The 23,076-nt window shown below is 37.9% G+C and overlaps 1 protein-coding gene across 13 annotated transcripts in view; it reads left to right on the top strand.

Moving 5' to 3' along the window:
• LOC114248693 (Thymine DNA glycosylase) overlaps nt 1-19,277 on the top strand; it is a 66,483-nt gene extending 47,206 nt beyond the window's left edge. For 2 of the 13 annotated variants that reach the window (XM_028182027.2, XM_028182032.2), the window contains exons 7-21: nt 298-528; nt 2,515-2,723; nt 4,648-4,924; nt 6,328-6,541; nt 7,071-7,204; nt 8,201-8,344; nt 9,195-9,281; nt 10,074-10,274; nt 11,499-11,672; nt 12,851-13,013; nt 14,544-14,619; nt 14,984-15,114; nt 15,291-15,570; nt 15,901-16,057; nt 17,940-19,277. In XM_028182027.2, coding sequence (XP_028037828.2) covers nt 298-528; nt 2,515-2,723; nt 4,648-4,924; nt 6,328-6,541; nt 7,071-7,204; nt 8,201-8,344; nt 9,195-9,281; nt 10,074-10,274; nt 11,499-11,672; nt 12,851-13,013; nt 14,544-14,619; nt 14,984-15,114; nt 15,291-15,570; nt 15,901-16,057; nt 17,940-18,053 — 2,592 coding nt within the window. In that variant the 3' untranslated portion in view covers nt 18,054-19,277. The remainder of the gene's footprint in view (nt 1-297; nt 529-2,514; nt 2,724-4,647; nt 4,925-6,327; nt 6,542-7,070; nt 7,205-8,200; nt 8,345-9,194; nt 9,282-10,073; nt 10,275-11,498; nt 11,673-12,850; nt 13,014-14,543; nt 14,620-14,983; nt 15,115-15,290; nt 15,571-15,900; nt 16,058-17,939) is intronic. The other 11 variants (XM_089739857.1, XM_089739858.1, XM_089739853.1 and 8 more) reach the window with 10 other exon arrangements.
• The last annotated feature ends 3,799 nt before the right edge of the window (nt 19,278-23,076 follow it).

A 23,076-nucleotide genomic window follows, 5' to 3' on the forward strand; every position in this document is an offset into this window, starting at 1 on the left:
AGGTGAAGCGAATCGCATCAAGCACTGACTAGTTTTAAACAAAAATGGCGTATCCAAGTGCTTGCGAATTTCGAACTTATTCTTAAAGCTAAACTGTTGAAAATTTATTGTTTATTTTAATTTTAATAGATGACTGTGACACGCTTGGGGTTTTCGCGAAAAGTTTTGACTAAACTAACAATATTAATAAGCGTGCAAAAAAATTTTTTTTTTTCGTAGTTGTGATTCTAGTACTTATAATTTCAGGAATAAGGTTCAAACTATGAGCTCTTCTAACGTTTCAAATGAAATTTCCAGCTGTTGAACTTCGGCATTGGATTCACGAACATGGTGCCGAGGCCGACGAAGGGCTCTGCGGACCTCACCCGGCGCGAGATCAAGGAGGGCTCGGCCGTGCTGCTGGAGAAGCTGCAAACCTTTAGACCTAAAGTGGCCGTGTTCAACGGGAAGTTGATCTACGAAGTGTTCTCCGGGAAGAAGGACTTCTGTTTCGGGAAACAGCCAGACACAATAGCCGGGACTAATACTGTGAGTTTTGTATTGGTTGTTTGTGTTGACGCTACCTTTTTGTTTCACCTACGATTTGGGGGCGGTTGGGTGTCTTGCGATGCGAACTTTGCGCCCACCTTGTGACATGGTATCGAAGTCTCCATTGTATATTAAAACGGCTGCCCCTCCCCGGAAACCGGAGCGAGTGATTGCTCCACGGCTGTCCGCCAACGTTTACTAACAAGCAAATTAAGATTTAACCATAGAAATCGAAAATCTCAATAATTTCATCACGAGAAACACGCGTTGAATTTGTAAATAATTGACTCAGCCGCTATACAGCCTGCGTGGTTAAATATGTTCAGTAGGAATTGTGTGTCCGTATGATAATGATTGGACGAAAATTATTAAGAATTATTGTAATCATCGTATTACGAAATATACGTATATACGAAACGAAAATAATTATCTTAATCCAAAACGGTTTATGTAGAAGAATAGCAAAAAGAATTCATGCGTATAGCGATGAAACATATAAATAATTTAAACATTAAATAATTCCATATATATAAAAACGAATTGCTGTTCGTTAGTCTCGCTAAAACTCTAGAACGGCTGGACCGATTTGGCTAATTTTGGTCTTGAATTATTTGTGGAAGTCCAGAGAAGGTTTAAAAGGTAGATAAATATGAAAATGCTCGGAATAAAAAATAAAATTTTTTTCCATTTATGCGTCCCCTGTCGGACGGATTCCTTTTGTTTGTTTTAAGTTTATTTTATACAAAAGCTTAGGTCTTTTATTTATCGATTGAGGCACTACGAAGTCTGCCGGGTCAGCTAGTAATATATAAATAATAAAGTGATTGATTAATGTAGTTATTATGTCAATGACACTTGTCGGAAGGCTGGTGATGACTTGTTACTCCCCAACTGCTGGCTTATCGAATACTTAGTATTTATTGTAATGTCCCTCCTTTTGTAATGTACGAGCTCAAAATGCGCTTTGTATATATAATTAACTAGATTTATTTATTAACAAGTAACTGTGGGTAGAAGGTTTTATAGCGGTTGGGCATTAATCGAAATTCAACCATAATCACTGGTACTTCAAGGCTAAGATTAGATTGGTTTAAAATTATTATTTTTTGTAATTATAAATCATCAAAATGTTTTTTTTTAATGATTAACGTAGCTAGTCTAACAAAAAAAGCAAATCTACTCACAAATAAAAAAGAAAATGGTATTCTACTGTTTTGTCTGTGAGAATTTGCCTGCATTTAAATATAATGCGTACGTTTTTAATTTCAAAGCATTTCAGTGATCTCACAGCATTGAAATCTTAAAAAAAATAATTGTATTATAAAATGATGTTATTAAAAATGTTTAGTATATATATATTTTATGAATTCGATTAATTATTGGCGAGATCGTCTCGTGAACATTATCTTGGCTATTTCGATCGCATACGAGTTCCGCGCTCCGGTTTGAGGAACAGGCCAAACTAAATACTACATATTGAGATTACGAGTCTACGTCCCGCGTTACCGTTCGCGTTGTGACGTCACTGACTCCGGACTCAGCGGGCTCCACATTGTAGAGTCTAACAGCAAACCTCACAATTCCAGTAGAGGACTTTTTGGCGGGAACGCGAGGAGTGAAGTTGTGTGATCTGTTTTATTTTGTCTATTTAGTGTTTCTTCAGGTTTAAATGCGTAATAAAGGTGGTTTATTAACTGTTTAGTATCTGTGAAATTGCACTAATCTGAGAAAATAAAACAAAGCCGCTGGACGTAACTTCTCCGGATCCTCCAAAAAGTCCCCTGAAAATTTCTCAGTAAATGACCACCATTTAATGAGATTATATTTCATCCCATATTATCTCATTTCATTTCATGCCATGTTTCATAGTATTAATCAACTTTATTTAATTTCACTTCATATTATCATTTTCATCATTACAATAAGACTTGACCTAAAGGTCTTAGTTACCAGGTCACAAAATTCCTTAAAAAAAAACAATTCCAGTACATGTGGGTGATGCCGTCGTCGTCGGCGCGCTGTGCGCAGCTGCCCCGCGCCGCCGACAAGGTCCCGTTCTACGCCGCCCTCAAGAAGTTCAGGGACTACCTCAACGGCCTAGTGGCGCACGTCGACGAATCGGAACTAGTGTTCCCGGACACGACCAGCCGGCGGCCGCAAGAGGAGATGGAGATACGCAGGTATCAAGCGAACAGGTGACCGAAACGCGAAATTGAGAACGTTCCGAGCCGAGTTCGATATTAGAAGATAAAATCGATTTAGTTATCGATATAGTCTTGTTTGTTTAGCGCGTGTCTATGTATGTGTCTGTGTGTGTCTCTGTATCTAGGTAGTCGTGCTGTGTCCATTGTAATATTAATTCGTTCATAATTGATTCGATTAAAAAAAAAAAAACTTTTTCGTACCGGCCCCAGCAATCTTGGCGTCGCGGTTTGTAAGATCGGAATGCGAGACGTTCTCAAAAGATAATTTAATAAGTAGTGGGTAGTCGATTTGTTTGGTTGTGATGTCCGTTTTGTTTGTTTCGCTTGTCGTGTCATTGTTTTCGGCTTTAAAACGTATTAACAGTAGTGATGTTATTTTCGGGAGCAGCCGCATGCCGAGGTTGTCTTGTGACCCCATTTCGATACGTACTAGAACTGTTCTTTTGACGTGACAACGTCTTATAATGCGATGGAGCTGGTTGCACGCACGAAAAAACATGACTCATGAGGCGTTCCATTTAAGGCTTGAAGTGCAAGCGAGAGCGCGCAACGAGCGACAAAGAGGCACAATCGGCCTCCACGTTCGGCAGCGTTCGACATCTGTCTCTCTCCTACTTGAATCAGCGATGCATCCGCGTGGACAGCTGCTATACAATAATACATTTACATGTTTTCGTCAAGTATGAAGTTCAGTGAAAAGTGAATGTGGTGTCAATTGTTTATAGCAACGATAATTGCGAAAATTTAAAAATGAAACCATTCCATCAGTATTTTCTTATGACGTTGTCACGTTCAACTGTCGTCAGTAAACCGACTTTACAGACAACCTATTTTTTTTTTCGTTATTTCGTTGAATCGCATGTAGTAATGTGAGTGTTAAAGGAAAATGTGCCTGTGAATTCGGTAAATCTTATCTAACGAATTAGACTACACATTCTTTAATTTAGTTTATCTTGATGACAATCCTTATCGAGAATCCTTCGTTATGTCGATGTGATAATGTATTTAAACTCAGTTGAGGTTAGAGTGAGACATCTTGGCATGTTGCCACTAATTGGCTTTTTATCCTGGTAAAGTGATCACGTTTTACTTGACGTTGTATTGTGGTCGTTGGATTTTTAAATTCAAAACCTTATGCAACCACATTTTGTTTACCATCGAAAGCAAAAAGGAGCTTACACCGTCCTGATGGTAATTGGTCATGTTTTTACAAAACTGTTGCGACTTGGATCACATGTCTTAAAGTGGGCGGTGAAATTTACGTTACAATGTCTGTGAATTAAGGTCAACTTAATTGGCTTAATGCCACATAGAGCCTGAGCTCGTCAGATTGCGGAAAACGTCACCGATTGCTGTGACCATATTTTATCTTACAAGTTAATTCAGAAACTGCAGTTTGACCAAACGGAACCAATTTTTGTTATGCAAGTTGAAAGTCATAAGGTTTTTTTAAACATCCACTGACGCAATCCAAAACATTTTTTTCATAAAAGGACATGTTATTATTCAGATCTGTGACATTAAAAAAATGAACAATCGGTGCGTTTTGAATATCAATAATACACAAATAATAGATCAATTGAAATAGGAAATTAGAATGAAGTGTGGGTGAAGGAGGTACTTTCCTGATTCCCTTCTGAAATGCTTTCAACTTGCACAACTATTGTAATTAGAACTAAGTTAGCTAACTAAACGATTAAAGACAACATTAATGTCAAATATGAATTTGATTTTTATTAAATATATGAAGCTACTTTAATATCTAATGTACTTAGCAAAGATATCTAATTAACTGTACTGTCAAAATAATTCTCATGTTTGTTTTGATGGTGTACCAATCTTGAAACATGAATCGGAATGTCTCCGCCATGTTGTATCGAACTAGATAGCGGCGTTATGTTTTTGATGTTTTCAGATTAACAATGGAACCAGAGCCGGGAGACACGATAATACTAGAAGACGGCACTGAAGTACCGTTGAAGAAGAAACGTGGACGCCCAAAGAAAGTCAAACTGGAGAACGGGGAAACAGCTCCTCCTATACCCAGGGCTCCTAGACAACCCAGACCCCCGCCCGTATTGGACCCTAACGGAGAACAGCCCCCCAAGAAGAAGAGGGGCAGACCGAAGAAGATCAGACCAGAGGAACAACAATTTCTGCTTCAGCAACAACAACAGCAGCAACAGCAACAGGTTTGTTCATAAACCGTTGTTTATAGGAGTAAAGATCACTCTCACATGTCAAATGTCAGTATAGGGGGCAGTAGAATTATTAATAACACGAAAACAGATGACCCTGGTCATTATACAATACAAAATAAATCCCATTCGTAATGCTATGCAATGCACTCAATGTAACACAATCAAAACTTAAGTGCCGCTCCAGGTCAACGACCTCAAGGGAATTTATGCCTTATTATTTCATATGTTTTTCTTTTTTTTCTTTTAAAAACAGTATGTCCACAGCTGACTGATAATATTATTATTGCACTGCGTTCCGGTGATAAATTAATAATACATCACTATTTTAGATTAACCAAAGTAGTTTATCAAGTTTGTTGTTAAGGTTTTTCTTATAGTTAGAGTTTCCAGTTACAGACGAGCTATAGTTTAAGGTTCTGAATGATGGTAACACTTATATTGACACTTGTTTTTTTTTAACCTGTCATGTATACTTTTGAATGAGCTCACTGTTCAGCTGAAAGCTCATACACATCACATTGTGAATCTCATTTTATCTTGAGACATGATGTTGAAGACAACATTTTATTGTATAACTAAAGCCGCAACGCACAATTGCTTCATAGCAGAAATAGGAAGGTGGTACTTACTGGTGCTCATGATTCGGCTTGTGTTGGTTCAATACTCGAAGCACGCTACCGATCGTTGCTTAGTATGCTTAGTGCGAGATTTTTTAAAGTTCTCGATAGCGTAAAAGTTAATTCCAAAGTTGTACAGAGTTGGAACGTTTGCCCACGTTTGCCGCTAGGGGCGCTGTTGCAACTGCACTGTTACGCTATCGAGAATGTTCAAAAACTCGCACTAAGCAGTCAGACGACAGGAAGAGATGTGACCTGAGAACCCTCTCATCGTGGCCGCCGGTAACTACATTCCCGATCCTGCGGACAGAATGGAAAGCAGTCGACGTCGCCCCAAACACGTCATTTCGGATCCTCCCGACCCACTAACGGTGCTTTTAGGTACCTCAAGTATCGGTCATCGTTCTCGTCGAACCCGTCGCTTGCGACGAAGGGCTCGACGAGTAAATTAGCCCTCAGACACAGCCCACTAAGTTTCTCACCGCATCTTCTCAGTGGGTCGCGCTTCCGATCCGGTGGTAGATTCTTCGAAGCACGGCTCTTGCTAGCGTTCGTGTTAGCAACGTCATCAGGTTTGAGCCCTGTGAGCTCACTCACATACTAGTTAAGGTTACGCTAAAATAGCCTCTGAAGGCTCTCAGCTTAGGTAGGAAAAAAAAAAGATATGTGATCTGACGTTCTAGACAACAGACGCTGACAAAACTTTTTTTTTTGTAGCGGTGATATCGTTAGTAGCAAATATAATAATAATACATGAATTGAAAATGATAATTTCAGGAAGCCCAGACTATACACAGTAATGTTTGTGCACAGCAATCGAATCCGAGTCAGTTGTTACAAACCCCGCTGCCCTCGATGCAGCCGCTACCTCACGAGCAGTACTCCATGGGCGACTTCCCGCAGCAGATGTCGCAGCTGTACCAGCAGCAGCTGGCTGACAACTCCTCGGGGTACTTCCAGCCACAAGGACAGCAAGCGCAGCCAGCATCAGGTAACTTTGGAAGCGCTCCTAAACATTATTTTTATAGAGGAGGCGTAAATACTTTCTATACCACTATCGGTCTATCGTAGTTTTCTATCCTTGACTCTTGTGAGTCCGCACGGATAGGTACCACCACCCTGCCTATTTCTGCCGTGAAGCAGTAAAGCGTTTCGGTTTGAAGGGTGGGGCAGCCGTTGTAACTATACTGAGACCTTAGAACTTATATCTCAAGGTAGGTGGCGCATTTACGTTGCAGACGTCTATGGGCTCTAGTAACCACTTAACACCAGGTGGGCTGTGAGCTCGTCCACCCATGTAAGCAATAAATAAAACTGAATATATTGATGTGCGTAAATAGACCGAGAACGCCTCATTTATGTAATTGATGAAGCTAAGTTTGTACCGCGACGGATGAATTTAAAGAGATTTGCTAGGTATTCGAGATCTCGTTCTTGTCCAATAGAGGTCGTTGAATGTTGAAGTTGAAATCTGTTCTATTTTCACATCGCAACTTAAGGAACTGTCTGTGTATCGTCAGGCATGGATTCGCCGCTGGACGTGACGGGCACGCTGGCGGGCATCGGGCGCGGCTACTCGTCCCCGGGGGGCAGCGCGTCCGGCGCCGGCTACTGCGCCTCGCCGCGCGCCGTGTACGCGTCGCCCGTGTCGCAGGTACGCACATAATGTCGCACACATACATGACATTGCGTTACATAAATCACATAACGGAGACCGATGTGCCAGCCCTAAATTGAAATGCTTATTAGCTCCGGACGAAGCCTCGACTGAATCCGTAATGTATACATTAATACGTGAAGCAAAAACTCGTAGCCCTTTTTACGAAAATTGCACGGACGGAGAAGTATGAAATTTCCCACATTTATAGAGAATATATAGAGAAGGAGTGAAAAATATTAATTATTTTTTTAATCTATAAATATAAAAATGAATTGCTGTTCGTTAGTCTCGTTAAAACTCGAGAACGGCTGGACCGATTTGTCTAATTTTGGAATTATTTGTGGAAGTCCAGAGAAGGTTTAAAAGGCTTAAAAGGTAGATGAAAATACTCTGAATTAAATAAAAATAACAATTTTGTTTTTCCTTTCATATGTCCCCCGTCGGACGAATTTCTTTTGTTTGTTTTAAGTTTATTTTATACAAAACTTTAGGTATTTTATTTATCGAATGAGGCACTACGAAGTCTGTCGGGTCAGCCAGTTCTGCATAAAAAAATACATTAAATCAGTAAAAAAAATATATTACACACAATACCATGTATTTGACACACACACCCACGCATACTATTTGTTTATTGTCAAACTGTTCTTATTGTTTATAGTCTGTGGTCAAATTGAGAATAGATTAAATATTGTTTGTCTTTATTAATATTTGTCTAAAGTGTAGTCTTGACGAAATCTGTAATTATAGAAATATAATAGTCTTCGACAATAGACTCATAATTTCAATTAAATGTAGTTGAATTTCGACTACAGGGGGACAAATCTTATTTACCGAATTATTCTTAATTCTTTCAGAAATAGCCTCTAATAATTCAATCTCATCCCTCTTGTTACCTATTATTATGAATCGTACAAGTATCGCTTTCGACCGTATTCTTCTAGTATTAGCCTGAACCGGATCAAATCGGTTAAAATTTATGTTTTGTAGTCTCAGGGCTACAGCGAGGGCGGGTCGGTGTTCCCGGGCTCGCCGGGCGGGTATTCCCCGGCGTCACGCGCGGCGTTCACGGCGCGCTCGCCGCTGTACGCGCACAGTCCCGCCCACCAACCCTACCTGCCGCATCAAGGACAGGTGACTTGACTGCAATCTCGCGCCTGCCGCCATTACAGATGCTCAAACCTATCTCACCAATAATTATGAGCTTTACAAATATATCGACGCTTGAAAGGCAAACGTGACTAAGCGACAATAACTGCATTGTACATAAATGATAGGCAATAACCATATTCGATGCGCAAAAAATATATATTTCTAGGTCTATTAAAATCTTTTCAATCCTACAGCTAGATTCGTTAAAAAAATTTTTTTTTTCAGTTATTTCATTTTTAAATTAGTCTGCTGTAAAGTTCACGCATTGTCGCTTAGTTACGTTTGCCTTTCAAGCGTCGATACACATAAGGGTGTTAATAACAGTTTACTATGAATTTGAATAAGTTGCCTTTGTTTTTGTTTATTTTAATATTATCCCACGCTATAGTCTAAAATTTTATGTTTTAATCTTAAAACTTGTACACATATCGTCTTCTCGCATTAAAACTGTATAATCTCAAAACTTACTAAATTTTACAGGAGAGTGTTTTAAAGGTTTAACATATTATTATTATCTTTTTAATATTAATCATCTTTGCAACATTTATTTTTTAGTTTTTACCAGTTACATTATATGTATTTTAAAGTAAGTTAAAATTACTATAGGTAAACTAAAAAAAAAAAAACTAAACCACACTCTTTTGACAGTATTTATGAGAAAAATACTGGTGATACCAAATGATTCCGCATATTAACTCAATTTAGAATATTTTTGGAAATTGTACACTTTTAATACGAAAAGACGATATTTCATTTAAGCCAGAATAACGTCTACCATAGAAAAGTAACAAGTGATGAATGGGAAGAAATAATTGTGCTTTTGTGTCGACAGCAGCCGAGTCCGGTGCCGCAGTCCCGCTTCTCCCAGTCGCCGCACCCGCACCACCCGCACCCCTACTCGCGCTCTCCCGCACCGCAGGTCACTTGAAATACATTTTTTTTTATTACTAGCTGTACCCGCCCCGCTTCGGTGGCCATTTCAAATTAACATTATTATTTCTCACCCCCACAAAGATTCTCATCATTAATGCCCCCGCAACTGGTGTAGGAGTCCAACACTCATATAAATATTAGCCTATCCATTAAGTACATGTATTTTCAAGTCAATCGGGGGCACGGTTCAGTCGTTATAACGGAAAGTCCGTAAAAACCACTGTAGATTTATATATTAGTATAGTTTATTATTATTTTTCATTGCCCTTGGAGACAGATCAGCGTACGGCCCACCAGATGGTGAGTTACCGTCGCCCATGGACTTCAGCAATGCCAGGGGCAGAGCCAGGCCGCTGCCTACCCCAGATTATATGTTACTGTACCGTCGGAATCAAGTTGAAGTTATTTTGACAGATTGAATTAGTGATACATCGATGTATACCTACCTATGTACTTTGAAAACAGAACAAAATATTAATTAAAAAAAATTAAATCTGTTGTATGTAATAGAAGTTCCCCACTTTTTAATTCATGTCATATTTGTGATTCAGATAGTGTAAAACGTGTTCTATACATCCAAAATCAGTATTTGCTTTTATCATAAAATTCTTGATGTATAAATTGCCACTGGGTTCGATCCGTTGGTGTGTAAAGTCACGAACTACGAATAAACTGTCATTTTTATAAAAAAAAATACATTTGCCGTCATTAAATTGTTCTCTTATGATTATATTATGTGTATCATGTGTAAGATAATGGAAGTAAATATTTGTTTTAGAACCAGTCCCGGCCGTACTCCCGTTCCCCAGCGCCGTCAGGGGGTGGCGTGGTGGGGGGCGGGACCACCCCGTTCCCCGCGGCGTCCCCCGCGGGAGGCTACACGCCGTCCCCGGCGCACACGCCCTACAGCCACCACTCGTCGCCGGCTCCACCCTCGAGGACGCCCACTTACAATGACACACACCATTTCGCGCATCAGGTCAGCTAATGAAGAACTCAGACTTATTATTTTCGTTTGTATGTACATACATATCGACGCTTGAAAGGCAAACATAACTAAGCGACAATAACTGCTTTGTACATAAATGATAGGCAATAACCATATTCGATGCGCAAAAAAAATAATATTTCTAGGTCTATTAAAATCATTTCAATCCTACAGCTACTAGCTAGATTCTACTACAGCTAGATTCGATAAAATAAATTTTGTTTTCAGGTATTTCAACTTTAAATTAGTCTACTGTTAAGGTTACGCATTGTCGCTTAGTCACGTTTGCCTTTCAAGCGTCGATATGTAATGGAGTCGTTTTAATTTTCACCGATTTTAAGACATGCACTTGGAATTTTACATACGCATCTAGGATCGATAACAATACAGAAATATAAAAATACAAAATGTGTGCAATTCACACGTGGTAGAAGTGAAACCTTCCAAAATTAAAATACAATTATCCTAAACGTCTTAAGTATATGTAAAATTTTGTCATTAGTAAATAATTGTAAGGTAGCGCCCTCTGTGAATTGATATTTTAATTTCACGTATAATCCTAAATTAAAATTCACTACAAGAGTTTTCATACACACGTTAGTATTAAAAAATCTCACAGATGGCGCTGTATTAAATAGTATGTATATTTCTGTCTCATTCTTTGCTGGCTTCATCCTACACATTTTTGTATTTGTGTCGTTTCTTACCTGTCGTTTTTTCCGTTGCATCCGGTTTGAAATTACAACGATTCTAAAGAAGTTTTCACTTCAATAATTTAACTCTAATATCCTGACTAGTGTTAACAGGATAAAAAAAGATTAAATTAATTGTCCTACATATATTATTTTTTGCTTGAAAATCGCTTAGCTTATATCGATAGCTTATAATGACTGCCTCCAATATAGATTATAACAGTGTAACAAGCACGGGTATCGCAAACGAGATAGTTGACTCTCGTGCATTAAATAAATAAACAAAAGTTGAGCTCCAATTTTCCCGAGCGCTATGACATATCCCTCTTCAAACGAGACAGTGATTTGGGTCTACCCCTGGCATTGCTGAAGTCCACCGACAACGGTAACCACTCACCATCATGTGGGAACTATGCTCGTCTGCCTACAAAGGCAATAAAAAATAACTTGACTTTTTTTTATTGCTTAGATGTATTGCTTAGACAGTATGTATTGAGATTATTAATATTCGATTAATTAACAGAGCGGCGGTTCGAGCGGGAGCGGCGCGTTCGGCGGCGAACTGTCGAGCGAGATCGGCGCAGCCATCTCGTCGCCGGGGCCCGTGTCCCCCGGGATGGCGGCGCTGGACTTCGAGCCGCCCGCCGCCAGCCCCCCGCCCGAGCACAGCGACGACTCGCTCACCGACTACAACAAGGTAATCCTAAATCCAGTCAACGCGTGATTTTTTTAAAGGATTTTATGACCTGGTAACTATGACCTTTAAGTCATGTCTTATTTTAATTTATATTCTCATGAAAAATTATAATATGAAATGAAATGAAGATGATTAATTTGAGACGTTAATCAACTGGGATGAAATTAAATGAAATGAGATGAGATGATATGGGATGAAATATAATCTCAGTAAAATGGTGGTCATTTACTAAGATTTTTTTCAGTGGACTTTTTGGAGGATCCCGAGAAGTTACGTCCAGCGGCTTTGTTTCATTTTCCCACATTTGTGCACTTTCACAGATATTAAACAATAAACCACCGTTATTACACATTTAAACCTGAAGAAACACTGAATAGACAAAAATAAAACAAATCACACAACTTCACTCCTCGCGTTCCCGCCAAAAAGTCCAGTCAATGCGTGAATGTGCCAGAATATCATAGAACAGAGTCAGGTTTTAAGATTTAAGAAAAGAAAATTTCATAGAACGGCAGAAATTGAATAAAAAATTAACAGCAGAAAATACGTATATCAAATATTTGTTTATTTAATAACTGTAATAAATAAGTATTGTCGTATATAATATGGAGTTTCTCATTGCTAATTCTGAGTATTCAATGTTCAGTGTGAAAATCACAACGATGCTATAATACGAACATATACAAATCATTGTACGTACCTTTTGTTTGTTCCATACGAGTAGAGTTTCTCACTTAGGACCCTATGTTCAGTGATATACAAAGCTTTTGAGATACAGGTTAAAGTTTCAATTTTATGGCATAAATTCTGTCCCAACTATCCCAATGGTGTCCATTGCTGCTTCACGGCGAACATTAACAGGATTGTGGTATACGTAAAAGACGATCGTGATTACTGTATTTTTATATTTGAAATTGATAAATATGAATACGAAGTCCGCGTTGTGAGTCCGCGCGGGTAGGTACCACCGCCTTACCTGTTTCTGCCGTGAAGCAGTAATGCGTTTCGGTTTGAAGGGTGGGGCAGCCGTCGTAACTATACTGAGATCTTAGAACTTATATCTCAAGGTGGGTGACGCATTTACGTTGTAGATGTCTATAGGCTCCACCACTTAACACCAGGTGGGCTGTGAGCTCGTCCACCCATCTAAGCAATAAATAAATAAAAAATACGTTCAGCAGACGTCCGCGGGCAGCGACATGTCCCCGGCGGCCGTGAGCTCGGCGGCGTACGGCGGAGCGCTCTACGACGGCGAGCAGAGGCTGCAGTACCCGCACGGCCTCACGCACAGTCCCGCGTCGCAGGACAAACAAGAACATTACCACTACGGACAGGACCAAGGTGCGACCGGTTGCGGAGAGTTACGTTAACACGAAAATCAACTAGATGGCGCTGATAGCTTAAATCACTGCGAGCATAGAGCCTATTATACCTTATTGTCTGGTCACCGTCCTCGTCGAACTCGTCGCTTGCGACGAAGGGCTCGACGGGTAAATTAACCCACAGACAGTCCACTAAGTTTCTCGCCGAATCTTCTCAGTGGGTCGCGTTTCCGATCCGGTGATAGATTCTGCGAAGCACGGCTCTTGCTAGGGCCAGTGCTAGCACCACTCCGGCTTAAGCCTCGTGAGCTCACCGTTAGGGTGAAGCTGATATAGCCTGTCAAGGCTATCAGCATAGGTAGAAAAAAAAACCTGATTGTTTTTACCTAACTACCGTTTCTTTCTAAAGACCGGTGGTAGGACCTCTTGTGAGTCCGCACGGGTAGATACCACCACCCCGCGTATTTCTGCCGTGAAAAAGTAATGCATTTCGGGTTGAAGGGTGAGGCAGCCGTTGTAACTATACTGAGACCTTAAAACTCATGTCTCAAGGTATCTTTTCATTTTTTATGAAATATGTCTATATTATAGGCTAACATAATATGATACCATCACTAATTAGCGATACCCTATTTATTAAAGATGGCGCTAATTTTATTTCCATAAGATTTTTAAACTGTACTATTTATGCTATTATTATTAGTTAAATATATGTATGTATAGTTTTATTGTATACTATAAGCTATCTTTATCTTTAGACTTTGAACTGTAATTTTGAGACAAACAATTTCATAGGCATACACAATATCCAGTGACATGTACATCTCAATCAATCTATAGTGGATCTTGAGGCCATCTTCTTCTAAGTCTTATTGTAGTAATTTGGTTTGTCCATTAGATGCTTAGCAAGGTTATTTGGGTGGGTTTCTAATATTTCAGAGTAGATTTTGGTGCTATGGATTACTTCATCCGTAACTCTTCTTATGGAAAATTTGCAATAAATTCTTTCATTTGCAAACATACCATGGCGCGTTCCCTATCATCCTGATTGTTTTTTATTAAAATCTTTGAAGGATTTCAATATTAGATTTTGAAGCAAGGGTCCTTTAGTTAAGTATAATGTAATAGAAGAAACGACCAAGTATTTTAATTTTTTTGTCATTAGCGGAAGTTTCATTAACTGATCATGTAAGTTCTTTTTTTGATGATTCGTTTGACAATGTTTTATTAAGTCCGACCTGGGCATTGTTCCTATATCAAATCAAATTTTTTTTATTTAACATAAATGAAAGTACATGCTTGTTGAACGTCAAAAAGAACTACCGCCAATTCACAAAAACTAGCCTCCGTCTTGATAAGAACTGGCAAGAAACTCAGCGGGCATGTCTTTTTTCCTCTTTCTTATTTAAAGATTAGATTTTTTTTTATATTCATTAATATATAAGCCGTGATAGGCACGACCCGAGCGATTGTGAGGGGACAGTAGAACCTATTCCCACATAGTGAGTTTCGTAATAAAATTACAATACAAAATACACATTGTCCACAGGGAGTGGTGTTTCTGAAAGTCCACGATTAGACCAGATGCATCAGCATCAATCGATGTACCCAAGCAATTTTAATAGGTGAGTAACCAAATTTTATATTTACATTGATAAGGTGAATTAATAGTTTTAGCCTCACAAGAAACCAAACTAGTTTTTGCCAAATCAAACTAATAGGTAGCAAATGTTTTATTAATAAGTTAATATCATAGATTCATAGATTCTAGTACTCTACATTTACTATGATTCATTGTGGCAAAACTCCCAAGTTATTGCCATTTTGAAGTAATTCTGTTGGTACTAAGATTTTTCTATAAATAAATAAATTTCGAACACCGAATCCATGAATTAATTTTAACCTGCTATTACGACTAGGTTTTATACTATGTATAATATTTTATTTTTTGTTATTGTAATAAAACACTAGTTATATTTTTTGGACCAGATCAACTCCTCCCGGGGGAGGGGGTGAAGGCTCATTTTCTCCCTTGTCGAGCGCGGCGTTCCGGCCACCAGAACATCCGCACACACCTCACACGCCTCACACTCCACATACACCTCTACATCATCAACCCGGTAAGTACAACTCTAAATACAGGGAAGTATTGGAAGGGACCGAAGTAGCGACCTCAATGCATGTGTAATTGATATGTAATAATAATAAATGTTCTGAACTATAAAGTGCAGAAATCATAAAACAAATTTAAATAGCTTTAAATAACAAATATAAATTAATAGAGTAATTATTACAGGTTCACCGAGCGATTACAGCGGAACCGTCAAACCGAAATCACAAGACGTTGCCTCCAAGTCGTTATCGGGCTTAGAGTCTTTAGTAGACCAGATTCCGTCAATAGCGGAAGGACCGGGCGCGGCGGCGGGTGTGGCGGGCGCAGGAGGCGGCCCCCCCGGTGCGGTGGTGGGCTCGGGGGAACAACCCGCCCCAGCACCTGTCCCCTCGCTGCCTGAATACGCCCCTGCTCTGTACGGTCCCTATGGAGCGTACGGTAGTGCCGCTTACGGAAATAACGGGTATGTACTTTTGATGGATGACAAAGTATCAAATCAATAAATATAAAAATTCGTAAAATGGGGGAAAATGAAACAAAGCCGCTGGCCGTAACTTCTCGGGATTCTCCAAAAAGTCCACTGAAAAAATCTCAGTAAATTACCACCATTTGACTGAAATTATATTTCATCCCATGTCATTTCATCTGATTTCATTTTATTTCACTCCATATTATCATTTTTCATAAGAATAAGAATAAAAAATTAAAATAAGATTTGACCTAAAGGTCTTAGTTACCAGGTCATAAAATCACTTAAAAATTACAAAACTAATCAGGATACGCTTTGATTCAGATACGGCGGTCCGTTCGTGGGATACGGCGGCGGGTGGGGCGCGGCGGTGATGCGTCCGGCGCCCGGCTACCTGTCCGACTGGCAGTACCCGTACTCCGCGCCCGCATATCCCTACAACGCGCCCTACTACGGCCCGCCGCCCGCTCACCATCAACAGGTACATACACTGCTGCCTTAAGGTCATGGCACACTGTAACGGCACAGCTGCGACACGGCTCTGTATTGTATTTGTAAGAGTGGCCCTCTAACAACGGCTGTTAGGTAGCAGCAAGCGCGCAGACACCCCGCTGTTGGCTTTTTAATACGCTTTTATTAGCTTCAGACGTATGTATGTTTGTAACGGAATCTTTGAACTTGGTTTTGACCCCCTTCAAAACGTCAGATTAACTTGAAATTTGGTATACTTATTAAGGGCTGATGACAATTGAATATTTAAAAAAAAATTGAAAAAATTGAAATTCAACTAAAAAATGAAAAATAAATAATAGTTTAAAAAAAACTAACAAAATAAGCTTTTATAGAAAATCCAACTAAAAAATAGAAAATAAATTTTAATTAAAAATAGTGTAAGAAAAAATGATTTTATTTTAAAAAAAGCGTGGGGTGCATGGTATCAGTAGTTATAAATATTTTATGTACAGATATGAGTAGAAGGGTTATTTTGATAATATCCTGAAAAGCAACGCACGATTTTTTACAATAAAATCATTTTTTCTTACACTATTTCTAATTCAAATTTATTAAAATTTTTATACTAACGTTATGAAACATATTATACGACATACGATTTAAGGGTCAAATTCAAATGACAAGCTAATCGCTGCGGGCTGTTGCCGTGCTTGCATAGTGTGCCATGACCCTTAGACTTCATATCTCAAAGTGGGAGTCAGCTACATTGTGATGTTTGTGCTCCGGTGTAACCAATGTGAATTTATAGTCTAGTCCAAGTCAATTAAATATACATTATTAAGGATAACTGAACAACTCCGGGTCAGCTCTTGATATATTTTTATGGAACCACATGATAAGCTCTAATTTTCAAATAAAAATCGGTTCTCATAGACAAAAGTTGGGTGGTAACATGAAAAAATAGAGTTGTATTGAAAACTTACCTCCTTTTTGATTACCATATTTGGGTAATTGAATATCATGCTTTTTATGCAACCAAAAGCCCAATTATTTTGTAATTATGAAAATAAGTTCTGAGGTTATGCGAGTTGTCGTCTCAACGGTCATGAAGCTGTGTCTGATACCAAGAGATGTTGAATTATAAATGTAACTTGAATATAAATATGCTTTAGTGATTATACTTCATCATATACATGGTTCTGTGGGTCACATCTAGTGTAATAATAGTTAAAGCACAATGACGTAACAAGTCTAGTGAAACATGATAAATTATCGATAATATAACTTCAGTATATTAATTATTTTGTTATATAAAGACAGGATGATACGCGAACACAGTATCGCTTGTGACGGTCGAAAGTGTCTTAGGCTTGAGATGGGTCTCCCAGGAGTGACGCTTGAGGATGGAGTGTCGAGGTAGGGTATCTTAGCCAGAGGCAATTATCATCAATGAGAAGTTCATTAAAGTCATGCCGCAGATTAAAATTATTATCAGGGATCGAGGAAACTGATGTCTTGGTCTCGGTCTGAGTATGCTCTGCCCCTAGCATTGCTGAGGTAGGTAGCGGCTTGGCTCTGCTCCTGGCATTGCTTAAGTCCACGGGTCACGGTAACAACTCACCATTAGGTAGCCCGTATCGTATGCTCGACTGCCTACAAGGGTAATAAAAAAAAATTTGGCTGAAAACTATTAAAAACTTTTTTACAAATCTCATTTTTTCTTCTCTGGTCATTGTTAGACGTATTTATTTCTATGAGTATACTACTAAAAATAGTCAAACTTTCAAATTAAATTGGGTGTTACAACTGTGTAAACAATTACAAGGCAATTTGTACGGAGTTCATTATCGCACATTACAAGTCTCCTATGTGTAATCAATCCTTTTTAAATATTGTATAAATTATTTCAGGCACACTACTTATCAGCGCCGCAGCTGATCGATCTCCACAAAAACGGCGAACACTCTGCCGGGGTGCCGGCCGTGCCGTCCGTGCCCTCCGTGGGCTTCGGCGGCTTCTGTTAGTGCCCCGCTGTGTAAATACTCGAACTCTGAGGTACGACACTTGAAAACTATGTGACCGATCGACAGTTTTGTGGAAGACTATTCGTGATTGAATCTCAGTGGCCCCGAAGATCATTGTCGATGTATCGATAAAATGGACTGTTTTTGTGATTCTCAAATATCGATAAAATATCGATTTTTGCGGATCACAAATATCGATATCGTCGTACGTTGGTCGATCGGGGTTTTGTAAGAACATCGCGCGGAGGTGAGCGCAGTCTCGATATTAGTTTAAGTAGCGAAATTGGACTGATGTATCAATTCGAATTGCGGTTTTTTATCGAATTAAAAACAGTTTTTGTAAAGCAATCGTTAGTGATGTAATTTTAATCTTTTTCAAATCGATGAGCTTAATTTATAGGTGGTTTATTTGTAAATATTGTATGTATTTTTGTTTCAGTCCATCACATGTGTGTGTTTTATTATTATTTGTTTAACTAATCGCTAGCTGCATCACACGTTTCGTTCGCGATTTTTTGGTCTCTAGTTTATATGTGAAAATATTGAAAATTTCGTACATCGATATGGTTACAATAAATTTGAAATATTAGATACCTTTAGACTTGTGTTACTACAATCATAAGGAAAAATATTTTGACATAATAACGGAGATCGGTTTTTTTTTATTATTTTAAATATCGATTATTTTTTACGATTTAAGATGCGATTTGTTTGGGAGTGTAGGTAGCGACGTTAAGTACTTAATTATAATATTCGGAACGTCTGTGATTTCCGGCAATGCCTACTGTATTATGGCCATTCACGATTGCCATAACGGAATATTGTGTTCGTTTTGTTAGGTAGGTCTAGCATAAATGCAATCGAAACTAATATACGAATTATAAATCGGCGTTAAAAATAAAATTAATGATCTTTGTGTGGATCTACGGTGGAAATATGGTGGTTTCTCTTGGAGTTTCACCGGTTTTTTTTTTTTTATTGTAATACGAAGTCTTGCCAATGATGTGTTTCGCTCTAGTCACTTTCTAATTTGTGTCGGCTAGTCAAATTGATAACGTACACGCCGCTCCAACACTCCCGAAGCAAATTACGCTATTTACTAGTTATATATTTCGTGAATTTTAAAATCATAAATTTTCATCTAAGTCACAAGAACGGCCTATGAAATGTATGTAAATGTATACTTTGTATCTTATAGATTATTTTTTGTTTTTTAGTTAAAAATGTTTTGTGACGCCTATTTATAGTGAGCATTTTGATTGTATTTTGTTTTTTACACTGTCGCAACGCGGCGGCCATTTTGTTGACGCGGTCATTGAACTTTCATATTGCATAATATCGCCTGAAATAAAATTATGAAGGTGAGACAACGTCTAAATGTCGTTAGTTAAAGTACAATGTATCATTTCGCCATATAATTAACACCTTGAGTATTTTTTTAAAGCGTAATGGGAGTGAACACTACAGCATATTGAGAGTAAACAGTATTGTGTCACTAAAGACAAGAAAGATGCTTCAATAAAAAAAAACACTAATATGTAAGATTATAATAATCACCTTATATCGTTTTTCTTAATCAGAGAACTCATCTTGTGTCGTGAATATAGTGTGACGTCACTTAACCCATAGACACGGTCCACTGAGTTTCTCGCCGGATTTTCTCAGCGGGTCGCGTTTCCGATCCGGTGGTAGATTCTGCGAAGCGCTGCTCTTACAAAGGTCAGTTTTAGCAACACTCTCGGTTTAAGCCCCGTGAGCTCATCTACACTTCAAGAAGCTGAAATAGCCTCTCAAGGCTATCAGCATAGGTAGAGAATTAAAAAAGTGACGCCATCTGTTTCGAAGCATACGTTTGTCAGATGCCACTACATTCCTATTAGAAAACTGTGTGACAATACTGTCGACTCTCATATGTTGTGGTCGGCCTGTCGCCATTGCCGCGTGCCCCGCGCATTTCACTATCGTTATCCGTCAGATGCACTGGCCTTCCCGTCAGTGGTTATAGCGTATTTTTTTACCATTTAAACATCATGTGCCGTACACTTACAGTTTGTTATTTCGATGAGAGGTCGCGTGCAGATGCAATGCAATGATCATTATATTCAATTAAAGACAAGTGGATGAAGGAGACAGTTTGTTAATTTTGAGAAAACGGGGAACAAACTTTTGTTCCTTATTTTTGGTACTCATCTTACTAATATGGAGAATGAAAATTTAAAAAAAATTATAAGAATATTGTTTTATTGAAAAAATACGTTAAGTGCCCATGTCACTTTCATGCGACGTGATAATATTTTTTCTGCGTACATAACTCCCTCATCACATGCAACTTCTAAAAATAGCCTTTAAACCCAGAGCTTTATGATCGAATATGGTTTCTATGCACATAAAATCTTCATTCAACGTAAAAACTCAAAAATCTTAAAAACGGTACTTAACCTCTTCATCCACTCATCGTCTTCAATTATCAATCGTTGTTTTAATGTAATAAGTATGAAATGTTTTTGATACATATAAGAGTGCGACGGTAGATTAATAGATATACAGTACCCGACGATAAATATTGCACGTCGAACTTTGGAAAGAAAGAATCGGCTAACTTCGGTTTCGTATCTCGTTATCTCTGTCGCACGAAACACTAAGAGTGCGACTGCACATTACCCCACTTCAACAACGCCTGACACGTCATATAGGTAGTGTGCGACAGAGATAACGCTCTACGAAGCCGAAATTAGCCGATTGTCTCTTTCCTAAAGTCGATGTGCAATATTTATCGTCGGGTACTGTATGGTTTATTCTTGTCCGTTAAATAATAACGAAATTACCTATAGATATATATATATATTTTTAATTAAAGTAAAAATTGCATTTGCACAGCCCTTTCTGTGCTTAACCGTACAATTAATTAATAATAATTTGTAACGCTGCATAATTTTCAATTAGGGTGCTAATTGGTTCGATATGTCTTTGGATTTTTAGTGAAGAAACTAACTGTTTGTTGGATATTCTAAATATGTTTTTTCTGTGTTATTTTGTGACTGTCATTTACATGTGTGACTGATCAATGTTAAGAAGGCGGATCTAAGTATTGTTTTCAATTTAAAAAGAATATTTTTAAAATGTCATAAGTTGAATCTATTGCATAGATAAAATATATATATTTTTTAATTACATTCGATTAAAAAACTGCCTCGTCGTCACATTATAACACATCGTTTTAGTCCTAAACGAATTGTTACTTCTTTTGTACTACATTTTGATGATAATCTTAAGCGTTTGGGTCGTGTACAGGTTAGTTGCGAGTTTAGATCGTGTTTCGAAGTATCGAATGACGTTGGATATTGTGAGACTTAACATAGTATCAATACGGTCTGAGATGATTTAGTTTAGATTATAAGTGAATTGACACTACGACCTACTTAGCTGAGAAGCGTTTAATGGTTAGTGATTTTGGTATTATAAATATAAATTGATTTAGTATATCACAATATGGGGATTACAATGTTAAGTCTCACAAGTGTGCTTGCGTTTTTTTTTTTTTAAACTTCTACAAATGAGTCCTTCCGCATACTCTAAAAATAAGTGTCAGTGTGTTGGCGTAATGTAAAAAAAAAATAGTCGTTAACATCGGAGTGAAAAAAAAATAATTGTACAAATTTAACGTTAAATCTTTTTCTTTGCACAAAAATAAAAATCTTAATTGTAAGTTAAGAATAAAAACGAAATAACATACGTAATAAAGACATATACTTTAATGATAGGTATAGACGGATGAATTTATACGGTAGGGAGTCGAAACGCGGTGGTTACCCGGGACGCGTCGGTAGGATCGGTCGGATTGTGCTCAATTGCGTCGATTTATATGCTTTTGTAATGTCTCCGAATGATGTAACGAGGTTTCGACTTTCGAACAGAGACTGGTTCCATCCTGTGGATAGTTGAGAAGAAAGTATCGATAAAATTTCGTTAATAAAAAATAAAAAAATTGGAAAAAGGTTCGTTCCTATACATATTATTTAAATTATGTATGTGCTCTCTCTGATACCTCGAATTGTTGGCTTTAGATGATACTACACTGATATTTTTTACCCTCGTTACGTGATTCGAATGCATCTTCTATAACTCTATTTTAAGTTTTTTTTTTTTTTTATTTTTTTTTTTCATTTTACAGAAGGGGAAAATAATTTTTAAAATTTAAATCAACAGGGTATTTAAGATTGCTTAAGATTTTATTTTATATTTATTATAATTATTATTTAAAGGTGCGTGCTCGCTTAGCGCCATTTTTAGTGTACGTTTGAGGTGTCGATTGTGCTATCTCTTTCATTCCTAATATATTAGAAGGAGATAGCAGAATGGCATACAGATTTTTTTCTATAGTACGTTTAATTTTGAATAAACTGATGCATACAAATCGTTTATTTTGTCGCTATTAACGCAAAAAGGTTCCCTATCTCATTTATTTACACACAATTATGACCATACATTGAATAGATTTGAAAAGTTACCAACATTTTATTAACTAGTCCAAAGTGTGACTTGAGGCGACGGCTCCATTATAAGTTGTATTGCTTATGACGTAAAAACGAGTATTGATTGCCATTTATAAAATTTTCAAAAATAGTTTCAATGAAAATTCAGCTTCGCATGGGTAAGTCGCCAAGACTAACCGGCTGTTGTGCGATATTTAAATGCAATTGAGAGTAATGTTTAGTTTTTATTATGACTAGTGGAATAAATCGCGAGAGACTAAGGACCGAAATAATACCTAAATGCTTTGATTATTATTTGTACATTTTTATATTCTGTAAATTGTCATGTGAACTAATCAAAGTAGCTGTTGTTTTTTTTGGGGAACCTGTTGCCTCAAGTCCATTCAGAGCTCATATGAGACAACAGAAAAAATACAGAAAGGCGATTTGTGTGTGTCGCCCAAAAGAACGCTATGATATTTCTTCAAAGGGTCTTATTGATGTCGGCTTCTTAACATTTAATTTTAGTGCTGTATGCTTCATAAAAACTT

The sequence above is a fragment of the Bombyx mandarina genome, chromosome A1, assembly GCF_030267445.1.
Source record: "Bombyx mandarina strain Sakado chromosome A1, ASM3026744v2".
Taxonomy (NCBI): domain Eukaryota; kingdom Metazoa; phylum Arthropoda; class Insecta; order Lepidoptera; family Bombycidae; genus Bombyx; species Bombyx mandarina.